The 14,928-nt window shown below is 43.2% G+C and overlaps 1 protein-coding gene across 1 annotated transcript in view; it reads left to right on the top strand.

Annotated features, from left to right (window-relative positions):
- LOC145410138 (putative cytochrome P450 49a1) overlaps positions 1-14,928 on the top strand; it is a 62,029-nt gene that overhangs the window by 20,956 nt on the left and 26,145 nt on the right. Inside the window, exon 2 of the mRNA XM_080280336.1 lies at positions 9,060-9,280. Coding sequence (XP_080136462.1) covers positions 9,060-9,280 — 221 coding nt within the window. The remainder of the gene's footprint in view (positions 1-9,059; positions 9,281-14,928) is intronic.

The following is a 14,928-nucleotide window of genomic DNA, read 5'->3' on the forward strand; positions in this document are numbered from 1 at the left end:
GCTGTATGTTCAGTTTCTTTTATTATTTGTTGGTTGTAGATAAAATTATTTTTTTCTTGTTTGGTTACTTTTCAGCACGTCCTGAAGATTTACTTTGATATATTAACCCCTTAACTTCAGTGCACATCAGTCAGGATCGGTTTTATTATTCACACCTTCTTCAGCAATACTCACATAAAATAAATATATTTTTAGTTGTGCCATCATCACGTTTTCTATCATCCTGGCCACTAAACAAGAACGTGTGGAAAAATGAAGTCAGAACCAGCGTGGATTTACGGCACTCTGCTTCCAGTTCCCACATCACTCACTCGCCTTACCACCATCATAAGAGAGAGAGAGAGAGAGAGAGAGAGAGAGAGAGAGAGAGAGAGAGACCATTATTCGCACCCACGTATACATTCTTAGTGATACTCGTGCATGTAATCACTATTCTCACTCAAATGTCAGAGTTAATGGTGTAACTTCCACGCATTACACCTCTTTCCTCCCAGTTTACGTGAGAACCTGCAGTGTTCCGCTTCACGCCTCTCATAAGCATGTTTTATAGGGACATATATGTGACACTGATCTTTGGCCAATTAAATGATCTGTGTCGGCTGCTGCGGGTTCACCTCAATGGGTTTTCAAACGCCCGTGGAGAGAAAACCAAGAAATATGGCAGAACTTTTGATGCCGACTTTGCCGCATCAGTCAGCGTTTGAAGGAGAGAATCTCGTAAACTCTGAAAAAATATTCGGGAACTACCAAAAGCAGGTTTTGGTTGAGTGTGATATCCTGGTCAGCGACTCCATTTTACTGTGCGATAGGGGTTGTGGGTAAGGAGTAACACATGGCTCTCAAGTGTGTATTGTACGAGCATCCTGCCATTGAAAATATTTGCAAAGTAGCCGCAACAGTACCCTACCTCTCCCTACCTCACTCTACCTCCCCCTGCCTCCCCCTACCTTACTCTCGGACTAAATCTCCCTACTTCACTAACTCCCTCTCTCTCTGTCTCATTCTATCTCTACATCATCGTACCTTATCCTCCCTTTCCCTGCCTCTCCCCACCTCAGTCACTCCGTACTTCACCTTTTCTACCTCTCAGTGCCTCACCTTATTCCTGCCTCTCCCTGTCTTTGCTTATCTCTACTTTTCCCTGCCTCACCCTCTTCCTACCTCTCCTTACCTCAGCTTCGATCTACCTCTCCCTGCCTTGCCCTCTTCCTACCTGCCCCAACCTCAGCGTTTCTCTGCCTCGCCCTACCCCTTCCTGCCCCACTCTCCCGCTATCTTAAATTAATTCACATTGTCTCTACCTGTCTGTGCCTCATCCTCTCCTCTTCTCTCTCCCCTCCCCTCTCTCTCCCCCTCCCCTCCCCTCTCTCTCCTCCCCTCCCCTCTCTCTCCTCCTCCCCTCCCGTCTCTCTCCTCCTCCCCTCCCGTCTCTCTCCTCCTCCCCTCTCTCTTCCCCCCTCTCTCTTCCCCCCCCTCTCTCTTCCCCCCCTCTCTCTTCCCCCCCCTCTCTCTTCCCCTCCCCTGCCCCTCCCCCTCTCCCTCCTCCTTACCCCTTTTCAAGGCCACTTAGTGAAGGGCAGTCGTGTTGGGTACGTCCGCGCACTCGCACGCGCTCATGTGCGCGCGGTCGCGCACACACACACACACACACACACACACACACACACACGCACACACACGCACACGCACGCACGCACGCACACGCACGCACACGCACGCACGCACGCACACGCACGCACGCACACGTACACGCACACGCACACACTACGAGTATTTAGGTATGTATGTGCCTTGTATCTCTCTTTCTCTCTCTCTAACTGTATTACTGTTCCTCCCCCTCTCCCACTAACCTCCCCTTCTTGCTTCCATCCCTTTACTTTCCCTTTCCCTCACTCTCACCCCTTACTTTCCCTCTCCCTTCTTCCACCCTGTCTTTCTTGCTTTCATATTATCTTCTCTCTCCCTCCACACCTACCCCGCCTCTCCTATCCTCGTTTATGTTTCTCTCCCTCCCTCCCTCCCCTTTCCTCTCCTCTCTTCTCCTCTTCGCTCCTCTCTCCTCTTCTCTCCTCTCTCCTTTTTTTAATGGAATGGGCATCAGAGAGAGAAGAATTTTGGATGAAGAATATACATTATGTGAAACAAAAAAGTGACAGAATTGAGCTCTCTTGTTTAGGTTACATGATATTAGTGTTTCGGTTGGCTTTTTTTTTCTTTTTTATTTCTATACCCCCAGCATATCAAGGGTCTGTATGTTCATCTGTTGTGGGTTTAGGATCCTTACTCTTACCCCCTTCCCATTCCTTCCTCACATGTAGCCCTTCCCTCCTTCCAAATACTTTTCATCTCTCTCTGCCTCTGTCCGTCTGTCTGTCTGTCTGTCTGTCTGTCTGTCTGTCTGTCTCTCTCTCTCTCTCTCTCTCTCTCTCTCTCTACTTATATCTCTTCTCCCTCTCGATCTTCCTCCCACCCGCCTCCATTTATCTCTATCTTGCTCGCCTCCACCTCCGTCTCTCCACTTCCCTCCCTCCCACTGTCTCCCCCACACTATCCCTCCCATCCTACTCATCTGTCAGCCCCCCCCCCCTTCCATTCCACCTTAAACTATCGTACCCACCCACACCACCATCATAGGCACTACCAATCCCCACTCACCCAGCATCACTACCACCACTGAAAGCATCAGCCAACATCGTCTGAGGCCACATCTCCCGTAACGCTCCTACCATCTACCACAACTACCACCATCCTCGTAAGTTTGTTAATACCAGGAACATACACGTATCTCCTTTACTACGTTGGTGCCTTTTCACGATAGGCAATCTTCACATGATATTATTTAGCTGTGATGAGAGGTTTCGGGCTGGGGTGGTTAAATACAGGCTTCATTGACCCTCTTCCTTCATTGACCCCTTCACTGTGAGGGCGTTTTCCTAAACTGGAGAGAATCGTCTGGTAGTGACAAGATTACCAAAAACAGGCCATCTTACTGGAGGATATACAGATGAGAGGGCGAAGGTGGATGGAGTGTCTCAGTTTCAGGATCTACCCTTTTCACTCTCATTTGGCCTAAAACTGCCGTCTCCTCATCTTCAATGCTGAGTTAGTTAAACCAAGAGATTAGTCGTGCCAATAGCTGTTACTCATCGTGCGTATTTTGTATATCAGTAAAATATGCAGAGATAAATATTAATGAGTATAATGATAAGTATGGTGATTGATGAGATGATGATAAATCACAATAATAATAATAATAATAATAATAATAATAATAATAATAATGATGATGATGATTTTGATGGCGATGATTTAAGACAGCAATAATAATAATAATAATAATAATAATAATAATAATAATAATGATGATGATGATGATGATAAATTAATAATCATTAATATTCAAAATAAAAAATATGAATGATCATAATGATTTGATAACAGTAATAATACTGATAAAATATTATTAATCATGATAATTATAACACCATTGCTAATAATAATCACAACAATATAATGTAAACTGACAAAGCATATCATATGTTGCAAAAAAAAAAGATCTACATGAAGGACTGGAAGCAAACCCGATCACTGCAAGTCTGGAAGGTAAGGCCGATGGAGTAGCATAGCCTGTCATGCATCTTGTTTGTCATCCAGTGCGCTATCACCACACCAGCATTACACCATCACCGCATCACCATCACACCATAACATCATCATCATTATACCATCGCTGCAACACCGCCACACCATAATAACACCATCATCATCCTTGAACTCAGTGCCTTCCACGTTGTAATAAGCAGGGATGAGGGGAAACGAAAGGAAGCATCATAACTGCGTGTCGGCCGTCTGTCTTCCAAACCTCTAGTGATAACATACGTTTCGAGGCCGTCATGTAGTGATTTTTAACAGGCCAGGGGTATACTTGGACATGTCATTCTACGTAAACAGCTGACTCGGCAAAAGTACCCTGTAGCGATGATATAGTGCAGTGCTTGTGGCGGTGTGATAGGGTACTGATAACCCTATAGTGTTGAATTCTGCTGTATCTACTGTTTAGAATATCACCATCATCATCATCATCATCATCATCATCATCATCATCATCATCATCATCATCATCACACTGACATTTTTCTTTCTTAAGGATGGGGCAAGGTGATAATAATGAAATGGATGAGAAACAAGGCGTGTGGTTGACTGGGTTGTTGGGTGAAATGTCGCTCCAAAAGCAATTCTCCACCATCACCGTTAGTGTGCAGTTTTAGCCACCCATAGTACTACTGGCATTTACATTATTATTATTATTATTATTATTATTATTATTATTATTTAGATATTGCTGTTGTAATGAAAATACAGCAATATCTATAATTCTCTCTCTCTCTCTCTCTCTCTCTCTCACTGTATTACTGCGTCCTCAACCTCCCCCCCCTCTCCCTCTACCCCCCTCCTCTCTCCTTCCCCCTCTCCCTCTACCCTCCTCCTCTCTCCCTCCCCCTCCTCCTCTCTCCCTCCCCCTCCTCCTCTCCCCCTCCCCCTCCTCCTCTCCCCCTCCCCCTCTCTCCCTCCACCCTCCTCCTCTCCTCCTCTCCCTCCACCCTCCTCCTCTCCTCCTCTCCCTCTACCCTCCCCCTCTCCCACTACCCTCCCTTTCTCCCTTCCATCCCTTTACTTTCCCTTTCCTTCACTCTATCCCCTTACTTTCCCTCTCCCTTCTTCCTCCCTGTCTTTCTTGCTTTCATATATCTTCTCTCTCCCTCCACACCTACACCTCCAACCCTATCCTCGTTTATGCTTCTCTCCCTCCCTCCCTCTCCTCTCCTCCTTTCTCCTCTTCTCTCATCTATCCTTTTTATAATGGAATGGGCATCAGAGAGAGAAGAATTTTGGGTGAAGAATATACATTAGGTGAAACAATAAACAGTGACAGAATTGAGCTCTCTGGTTTAGGTTACATGATATCAGTGTTTGGGTTGGCTTTTTTTTTTTTTTTTTTTTTATTTCTATACCCCCAGCATATTAAGGTCTGTGTGTTCTTCTCTTGTGGGTTTAGGATCCTTACTCTTCCTCCCTTCCCACTTCTTCCTCTTATGTAGCCCTTCCCTCCTTCCAAATACTTCTTTTTATCTCTGTCTGTCTGTCTGTCTGTCTGTCTGTCTGTCTCTGTCTGTCTCTGTCTGTCTGTCTGTCTCTGTCTGTCTCTGTCTGTCTGTCTGTCTGTCTGTCTGTCTGTCTGTCTGTCTGTCTGTCTGTCTGTCTCTCTCTCTCTCTCTCTCTCTCTCTCTCTCTCTCTCTTTCTCCTCAACTTATATCTCTTCTCCCTCTCGATCTTCCTCCCACCCACCTCCATTTATCTCTATCTTGCTCGCCTCCACCTCCGTCTCTCCACTTTCCTCCCTCCCACTGTCTCCCCCACACTATCCCTCCCATCCTCCTCATCCGTCAACTCCCCTCCTTCCATTCCACCTCACACTGTCGTACCCCCCCACATCACCACCATAGGCACTACCAATCCCCACTCACCCAGCATCACAACCACCACTGAAAGCACCAGCCAACATCGTCTGAGGCCACATCTCCCGTAACGCTCCTACCATCTACCACAACTACCACCATTTTCGTAAGTCTATTCATACCAGGAACATACACGCATCTCCTTTACTACGTTGGTACCTTTTCACGATAGGCTAGCTCCACATGGTATTATTTAGCTGTGATGAGAGGTTTCGGGCTGGGGTGGTTAAATACAGGCTTCACTGACCCCTTCACTGTGAGGGCGTTTTCCTAAACTGGAGAGAATCGTCTGGTAGTGACAAGATTACCAAAAACAGGCCATCTTACTGGAGGATATACAGATGAGAGGGCGAAGGTGGATGGAGTCTCTCAGTTTCAGGATCTACCCTTTTCACTCTCATTTGGCCTAAAACTGCCGTCTCCTCATCTTGAACGCTGAGTTATACCAAGCGATTAGTCGTGCCGATAGCTGTTACTCATTGTGCGTATTTTGTATATCAGTAAAATATGCAGAGGAAAAAAATTAATGAGTATAATAATAATGATGGTGATTTGATGATGACGATGATGATGATTAATAACGAAAATAATAAAAAGATAAAATAATAATAACAATAATAATAATCATCATCATCCATCCATCCATCCATCCATCCCCCAGTCCTATGTTGCCTCATGAGGAACGGAGGAACCCGGTATTAGGCAAGTTGGTCCTGGCATTAAAGACGAGTGACCAGCCTCACTCATCCTTGAGTGGCATTACTTGAGCAATAAATACTAACCATCCCTTGGATATAAACCTACACAGGCTCAATCCGGCTGGAGCCCCTCAATTACCCCCTAAACCACCAGACGCCAAAATCTGGTTATATGGTTACCACCCAGCATAGTAAATGGTTTCCTAGTGTACAGGAAGCCATCTGGCTTGTCATTTAGTGTCGTCACCCATAGGCAGAAGGAAGGCGAAAGAATGAAGGAAAGACAGAAGAGACAGTGTAAAGTCGCCCGTAGGCAGAAGGAAGGCGAAAGAATGAAGGAAAGACAAAAGAGGCAGTGTAAAGTCACCCGTAGGCAGAAGGAAGTGGAAGAATGAAGGAAAGAACGACAGAAGAGGAAGGAAGGACGAGAGGAAAGGGCAGACACCCAAAGCAGCACTACGTCAGATGAGTGGATGGTGAGCCTCCCCACCTACCACCATATAATAATAATAATAATGAATAATTGTAATATTAAGAATGATTTGATATGAATCAAATTAATTTGATAATAACAATAATAATAATATATTATTAATCCTGATAATTATAACATCATTTCTAACAGTAATCACAGCAATGTAATGTAAATTGATAAAGTATATCAGATGTTGAAAAAAAAAATCGGGCCGTTTTAAACATCTCGACACAAAGGACTGGAAGCAAACCCCATCACTGCAAGTCTGGAAGATAAGGCAGCTGGATTAGTGTAGCCTGTCATGCGTCATATTTGTCATCCACCTCCCTATCACCACACCAACATTACACCATCACCGCATCACCACCACATCATGACACCACCACCATTATACCATCACTGCAACACCGCCACACCATAATAGCACCATCATCATCCTTGAACTCAGTCCCATCCAGACTGTAATAGCAATGATGTGGGGAAACGAAAGGAAGCATTATAACTGCCTGTCGGCCGCCTGTCTTCCAAACCTGTAGTAATAATATACGTTTCTAGGCCGTCATGTAGTGGTTTTTAACAGGCCAGGGGTATACTTGAACATGTCATTCTACGTAAACAGCTGACTCGCCAAAAGTGCCCTGTAACGATGATACTGTATAGTGCAGTGCTTGTTGTGATGTAGTATGGTACTGATAACCCTATTGTGTTGAATTCTGCTGTGACTGCTGTTAAGAATATCATCATCATCATCATCATCATCATCATCATCACACGGACATTTTTTTTCTACCTCAGGATGGGGTAAGGTGATGATAAGACGGTAATGGATGAGAAGCAAGGAGTGTGGTTGAGTGGGTTGGTGGGAGAGATGACGCGCCACAAGCAATGATCCACCATCACCGTTAGTATGCAGTTTTAGCGACCCATAGCACTACTAACGTTTACATTGCATTGCTCTTATTATTACTGTTACTACTACTACTACTATTATTATTATTTTTATTATTATTATTATTATTATTATTATTATTATTATTATTATTATTATTATTATTATTATTATTATGTAGTATGGTGGTGATGGTGATTTTGATATTGCTCTTGTATTGAAAATAAAGCAATATTTATGATTGTCTGTCTGTCTGTCTGTCTGTCTCTCTCTCTCTCTCTCTCTCTCTCTCTCTCTCTCTCAAGCCCTGTTCACCTGACAGACTCAAGTAGGTGATAAGCAGGTACATTTCATTATCACGTTTCAATCGCCAGTCATACTTATTACTTTCATCACATAAACATTACCCTAAAAAAAAATTACCATCCTCCTCCTCCTTATCATCATCATCATCATCATCATCATTATCATCATCCTACATCCAGAAACAAGAAGAATGAGGGTAAAGTTGGTGCTTGTAATTTTAGATCAGCTTATTACAGTGACAAATTACATGACTGATGAGAGAGTATGTGTGTAGGGCATTTACTAAACATTATTTCATAGTTCACTGGCTTTTGTAATTTACTGTTCTTGTTTCTGGATTCATATTAGCCAGGAAAAGGATGATGCTAATTGTGGTACTAGTGATGATGATGATGATGATGATGATGATGATGATGATAAACGTGAACTAAGCAAACTGCAAGCTGAAGTCGTCCATCTCTTCGGCAGTCAACCATCCCCCTTTCGTGGGATAGAAAGGGCCTTGAGGGACGTTTCTCTTGGTCAACAGATCTGCCTAACTGCAACGATGGCACCGCATGATGGCGTCCGTCTCTAGTTCATGATGATATCTTTTAAATACAGCAACACATTTATTCCTATCCATATCATACGACTACAAATTAATCGGTCAGAACAATGAACATAGGTGACTGTGGTGTTCATTGCAAATTCACTCAAGGCAGGAGATGATATAGTAGTAAGAAGTATGCGTCCTCATCATCATCGTCCTCGTCCTCATCATCTTCGTCCTCGTCCTCATCATTTCCGTCCTCGACATCATCTCCCTCGTCTTCGTCGTCGTGATCGTAACCCTCATTTCCAACTAAGAAATGGGGTAAAGTAAAAATTATTCAGATCTGGGAGTCAAACGTCGGTCTTGTACTTTTATGCAGCTGATAATTATAATAAAGTCCTATGCGTTAAATCAATCAGTCGTTCAAGTATAGCTATAGTTTTCAGTTTAACACTATTGTCAGTTTAGTGTTCGTCTATTTTTGTATTCATTTAGTTTTGTGGATATCAGTTTTCTTTGTAATTAAAGTTTCTGCCTGTCTATACGGGTGGTTGTCATATTCTTCGCGTTCACTCAGTACATCAACAGTTCGCTAAAATTAATAAACTCTGTGAATTTAACCACACGTGCCTATAACAGGGGCAGCAACATGGCAACCGTTGTGCGCCAGGTGGGACGCCATGTTGGTCCTCCACTGCGCCGCACCCTGGCCAGCGCAGCAGTAACAGCAACAACAGAGGAACAGCACACAGCCACAGCCACAGCCACAGCCACAGCCACACCACGCCCTGTCACTGAGATACCAGGACCTAAGATATACCCTGTCATTGGATCACTGCCCGAACTGCTCAGCAATAAGTGTAAGACGGAGAGGAAGTTTGTCTGTGCGTGTGCGTGTGCGTTTGCGTGCGTGCGTGCGTGCCTGAGCGTTTGCGTGCGTGCGTGCGTGCGTGTGTGTGTGTGTGTGTGTGTGTGTGTGTGTGTGTGTGTGTGTGTGTGTGCGTGTGTGTGTGTGTGTGTGTGTGTGCGTGTGTGTGTGTGCGTGTGTGTGTGCGCGTGTGCGCGTGTGCGCGTGTGTGTGCGTGTGTGTGTGCGTGTGTGTGCGTATGTGCGTGTGTTCTTACCTAATTGTTCTTACCTAATTGTATCTTTACAGGAATGAGTCAAGCTCGTACTGTCCCGTGTCTTAAACCATATTTATCGTACATATCCTTAAATTTGTGAATTGTTTTGGCACGCACTATTTCATTCGGTAGTGCATTCAACTGATCAATTGCTCTGTTTGGGAAACTGAATTTCCTCACGTCTTTATCGCCTCTCCTCTTATGCAGTTTTTTGCAGTGTCCTCTTGCTGATGCTTCCCCATATGTTAAGTAATCATTTATGTCTATTTTCTCCTTCCCTGATATTCATTTATATAGCATTATCATGACACCTCTTTTCCTTCTCTCCTGTAGCGTTGGTAGATTCAGTTTATTTAGTCTTTCTTCGTAGCTTAGATCCCTTAAGCTTGGTATCCATCTTGTAGCGGCCTTTTGAGCTTTTTCAATCTTTGTGTTTTTTGAGATGAGGACTCCAGACTACTGATCCATACTCCAGGGGTGGTCTGATGAATGATGTTATTATCCTTCTTAGCACGTCTTCATTTATGTATGTGAATGCTATTCTCATATTTGCAAGCAGTGTAAACATGTTCCGCACCTTCTCACTGATGTGGTCAGCCGGAGATAGTCTGTTATTGTCTTTCTCTCTTTCTGATGTGTGTAGGGTTTTATTTCCTAACGTATAATCCCAATCAGGTCTTTTTCCACTTTTACCAAACTTGATTACATGACACTTGTCCACATTGAATTCCATTTGCTATGTGTTACTCCATTCATGAAGTTTATTAAATTCTTCTTGTAGCTCTTTACAAGAGTCTGTGTTAGTAATTCTCCTTTGTATTTTTGCATCATCTGCAAACATATTTAGATAGCTTTCATTTCCAGTGTTACTGTCTATATCATTTATATACCCTAAAAACATGATTGGTGCCAGCACTGAGCCCTGTGGTACTCCACTAGTCACTTCTTTCCATGATGAGTAGTTTCCCCTTAGTATTGTTCTCATTTCCCTCTTTATGAGAAAATCTTGCATCCAACAAAACAGTTTGCCTCGAATTCCTCCTTGATGGTACAGTTTCCATTAAAGTCTTTGGTGTGGTACTGTGTCAAATGCTTTCTTGAAATCTAAATAGATACTGTCCACCCATCCTTCTCTTTCCTGTATTGTGTATGTTACTCTGTCATAGTAGCTCAACAGATTAGTAACACATGATTTTCCTTTTCTGAAACCAAACCGTCTTTCTGTTATCATATTGTGTTGTTCTAGATGATTTACCCAAGCTTTTCTTATAAGCTTTTCTAATACCTTGCTTACAACACTGGTCAGTGAGACTGGTCGGTAGTTGAGTGGATTTTGTCTATTCCCTTTCTTGAATAAGGGGACAATATTTGCTTTCTTCCAAATATCAGGTAGTTTTCCTTGACTCAAGATTTTCTTGAAAATTAAAAATAATGGTTTACTTACCTAACTCCTTTGCACATTCTCGTAGCACCCAACATGAAATTTCATCAGGACCATTTGCTTTTCCTCTGTCTAATTTACTTAACTCCTCCTGTATTACTTTTTTTACTTTTTCTGATATTTGTATATCTGGTAGTGTGTGTGTGGACATGCATGTTCCACATAGTCCCTCTCAAAATTTTTTTCTTCTGTAAAAACTGATTGGAAATTCTTATTTAGTGCTTCACAAATATCTTTCTCTTGTGTATAGGTGATTCCCTCGTCCGTAATGGATTGTATTATATCTTTTACTTTGGTTTTGCTTCTGATGTAGCTGTAAAATAGCTTCGGTTGATCACTACTTTTATTTAGTACATCCTCCTCAAACTGTTTTTGGGCTTCCCTCCTTACTCTTATATAATCGTTTCTTGCCTGTTTGTAATTATTATATGACCTTTCACTATTGTCTTCTGTATCTATTCCACAACAAATCTCTTCTTTTTTTTTTGTTTACATTCTGTATTGAACCATTTCTGTATTTTCTTATCTGCTTCTTTGTGCTGTGGGATGTACTTCTGGACTCCTATTTCATAAAATTCACAGAATTTTTCATATACAGCATTTAAATCTTGTCCTCTAAGCTCATTCTCCCAATCAACTTCTAAGAAATACTTCTTTAGGTCATGATAATTTCCCTTTTTATAGTTTAGGCTCTTTTTGTAACTTTCATTGCTGTTAACTATGTCCTATGCTATCCTGAAGTTGCAATTTAGTACTGCATGGTCGCTTTTGCCGAGTGGAGCGTGATATATTAAACTGTCTATCATTTTCTTGCCGAGTAAATATCAATCTATCTATCTATCTATTGCCAGACGCCTCAATCCCGTCTAGGGTGGCCACAAACAAATCGCCTCCAAGTCGCCCTGTCCCCCGCCATTTCACTGCCCTGTTCCCAACTCATACTCCCCTCTCTCATATACCTCTCCACCCCATCCCTCCATCTCATCCTCGGCCTCCCCCTCCCTCTTCCCCCCTCCACCTCACTCACATACACTCTCTTCGTCAGTCTTTCACCCTCCATCCTCTCCACATGGCCAAACCACCTCAGTGTGTTCCTCATAACGCTTCCTATCACATCCACATCCACACCACAACGCTCCTTTATATCCTCATTCGTCAGCCTCTCTCTCCACGTGACTCCACAGGCTCCTCTTAAATAACTCATTTCCACTGCTCTCACTCTTGACTTGTGTCCTTCCAACAGTGTCCAAGCTTCACTTCCGTACGTTAGAGTTGGTATCACAATACTGTCATGTAGTAACTTTTTCACTTCCATGCTCACTTCCCTGTTTCTTATCACTGCTTTCAAGGAACCAGCAACCTTTCTTCCCTGCTGTACCCTTTCAAGCACTTCACCCTCCAAACCTCCATCCTTACTCATCACACTACCCAAATACTTAAACGTACTCACATTTTCCAATTCCTCACCATCCAACCTCGCTGTACATCCACTAACTTCACCTCTCTCAAAGACCATCACTTTACTCTTCCCTACATTCATCTTTAGGTTCCGTTTCTTACACACTCTCTCAAACTCATCCACCAAGCCTTGCAGCTCCCCTTCGTCTTCACTCAACAACACAGTATCATCTGCAGACAACAGTACAGGGAGTTTCCAAACACTATCCTCTCTCACCAGGGCCACTCCAACATCCACTACCCTACCTTGTACCTCTTTTATTACCCCATCCATGTACAGATTGAACAACCATGGAGACATGACATCCCTGTTTCAAACCAACTTTCAAAGAGAAAAATTCACTTAGTTCACCATCCACACGCACTGCAGCCTTCGCACCATCGTACATACTCTTCACAGCATTCAACAACTTCCCATCTACTCCATATATTCTTAACACTTTCCACAATCCTTGTCTATCCACCCTGTCATATGCTTTCTCCAAATCCATGAAAGCCGCATACAACTTCTTTCCCTTCTCTAGAAACTTTTCCACTAAAGTTCTAAGAATGAATATCTGATCTACACAACCTATTCCCTTCCTAAAGCCTCCCTGTTCTTCTCCAACTTAATTTCTCTGTTCTTTCTCTAACTCTGTCTATAAGTATCCTACCATACACTTTTCCTATTATACTAAGAAGACAAATGCCCCTATGATTACCACACACTTCTTTTTCCCCTTTTCCTTTGTACAAGGGAATAATTATACCTGACTTCCAATCCTCCGGGACTTTACCTTCCTCCCAGGCCAATCTGCACATCTTCCACATCCATTCTACTACTATCTCTCCCCCATGCTTCAGCATTTCACCACACACTCCATCAATTCCTGGGGCTTTCCCCGATTTAACTTTCTTCATTGCTTCCACAACTTCTATCCTACTGATTTCTTCCTGTCTTCTCACCTCCCTCCTTCTCCCAGCCATTCCCCAGCCACTTATACTTGCATTACTTCCATCCTCTACGTTCAACAATTCCTTAAAGTGTTCTCTCCATCTGCTCACTTTTTCTCCCTTCTCCACTAGTAATCTACCATTTTTATCTTTCACTCCCCTGCTAACTTCACTTCCACCCTGTCTTACTCTTTTCACTTCTCTCCAGAACATTTTCTTACAGTCCCTCCACTTTACACTCAAATTCCTTCCAAATTCCTCATCCACTCTCTTCTTACTCTCTCTTACTAATCTTTTCACCTCTCTCTTCCTTTCCACATATAACTCTCTCTTCCGCCTCTCAACTTCTTCCATGCCCCTATTTCTCATCCATTCATTGTATGCTTTCTTCTTTTGTGCCACAGCCTGTTTCACCTCTTCAGTCCACCACGCTGTTCCTTGCACCCCCCTCCGTCTTCTCTTCCTTCCACACACCACATCACATGCTGCACATATTTCTTCTGAAAATATCTTACACATACCTTCCACGTCTCCCATCTGCTCCAATTCATATTTGCCCAATCGTTCCTCCACTTCTCTCTTATACTCTGCCTTTTTCTCATCCTCTTGTAACCTTTCCACTCTCCTTGCAACTACTCCTTCCTCTCGTCTTTCCTTTCTTCTATTCCTCCATCTTACTTGCATCCTAATTCTGGCCACCACCAAGTAGTGGTCAGAAAGTCCACTCCCCCAACCTCTATACACTCTTGCATCCTTTACACATCTTCGCATCCTTTCATCCACACACACATAATCAATCATTGCCTTCCTTTCATTCAGTTCACCACCCACCCTTCTCATCACTCGCCATGTATACCTGTGGATCATTTTATGCCTGAAGAGGGTATTGGCTATCACCAACCCCCTCCCAGCACAAATGTCCACTAACGCACTCCCATTCTCATCTATCTCAGCAGGCACACCCCACTCACCAACTATTCCATCCACGTTCACATTACCAACTTTACCATTCATATCACCAATCAAAAACACAATCTCATTCCTTCCAAACTTTTCCATGCACACTTCCACATTTGTCCAGAACTCTTCTCTCACTCTTCTAGCACGATCTTGCGTTGGCGCATACACACACACAATCGCCCACATTTGTATTCCAACTTTCAACTTTACCCACACAATCCTTGACCCAACTGATCCATACTGTCTTATGCTCTTCTTCCATCTTTTACTCACAACTATACACACTCCTTCCTTTGCCCTCTCATTCTCATCTACTCCTGCACATATACCCCTTCCATACTCCCATTCTCTCACACTTTCTCCTCTCCATTTTGTTTCAGTTATTCCACATACATCCACTTTCGCATCCTCAAGCACCTGGACAATCTCTCTCTCTTTCACCTCATCATTCGCTCCTCTTACATTCCATGTACTCATTACCAAGTCCTTTGTCTGGTCCTGGGTCGTCATCGTTTGGTCAGTCCTTGTCCGAGGCTTCTTGTTTGTTTTTTTTAGTTAGTTGTTTTCCGGGGAGGGGCACTAACCCTCCGCC

This window comes from Coenobita brevimanus, chromosome 84 (genome assembly GCF_032717465.1).
Source record: "Coenobita brevimanus isolate Jiangsu-jjx chromosome 84, ASM3271746v2, whole genome shotgun sequence".
NCBI classification, from domain to species: Eukaryota; Metazoa; Arthropoda; class Malacostraca; order Decapoda; family Coenobitidae; genus Coenobita; species Coenobita brevimanus.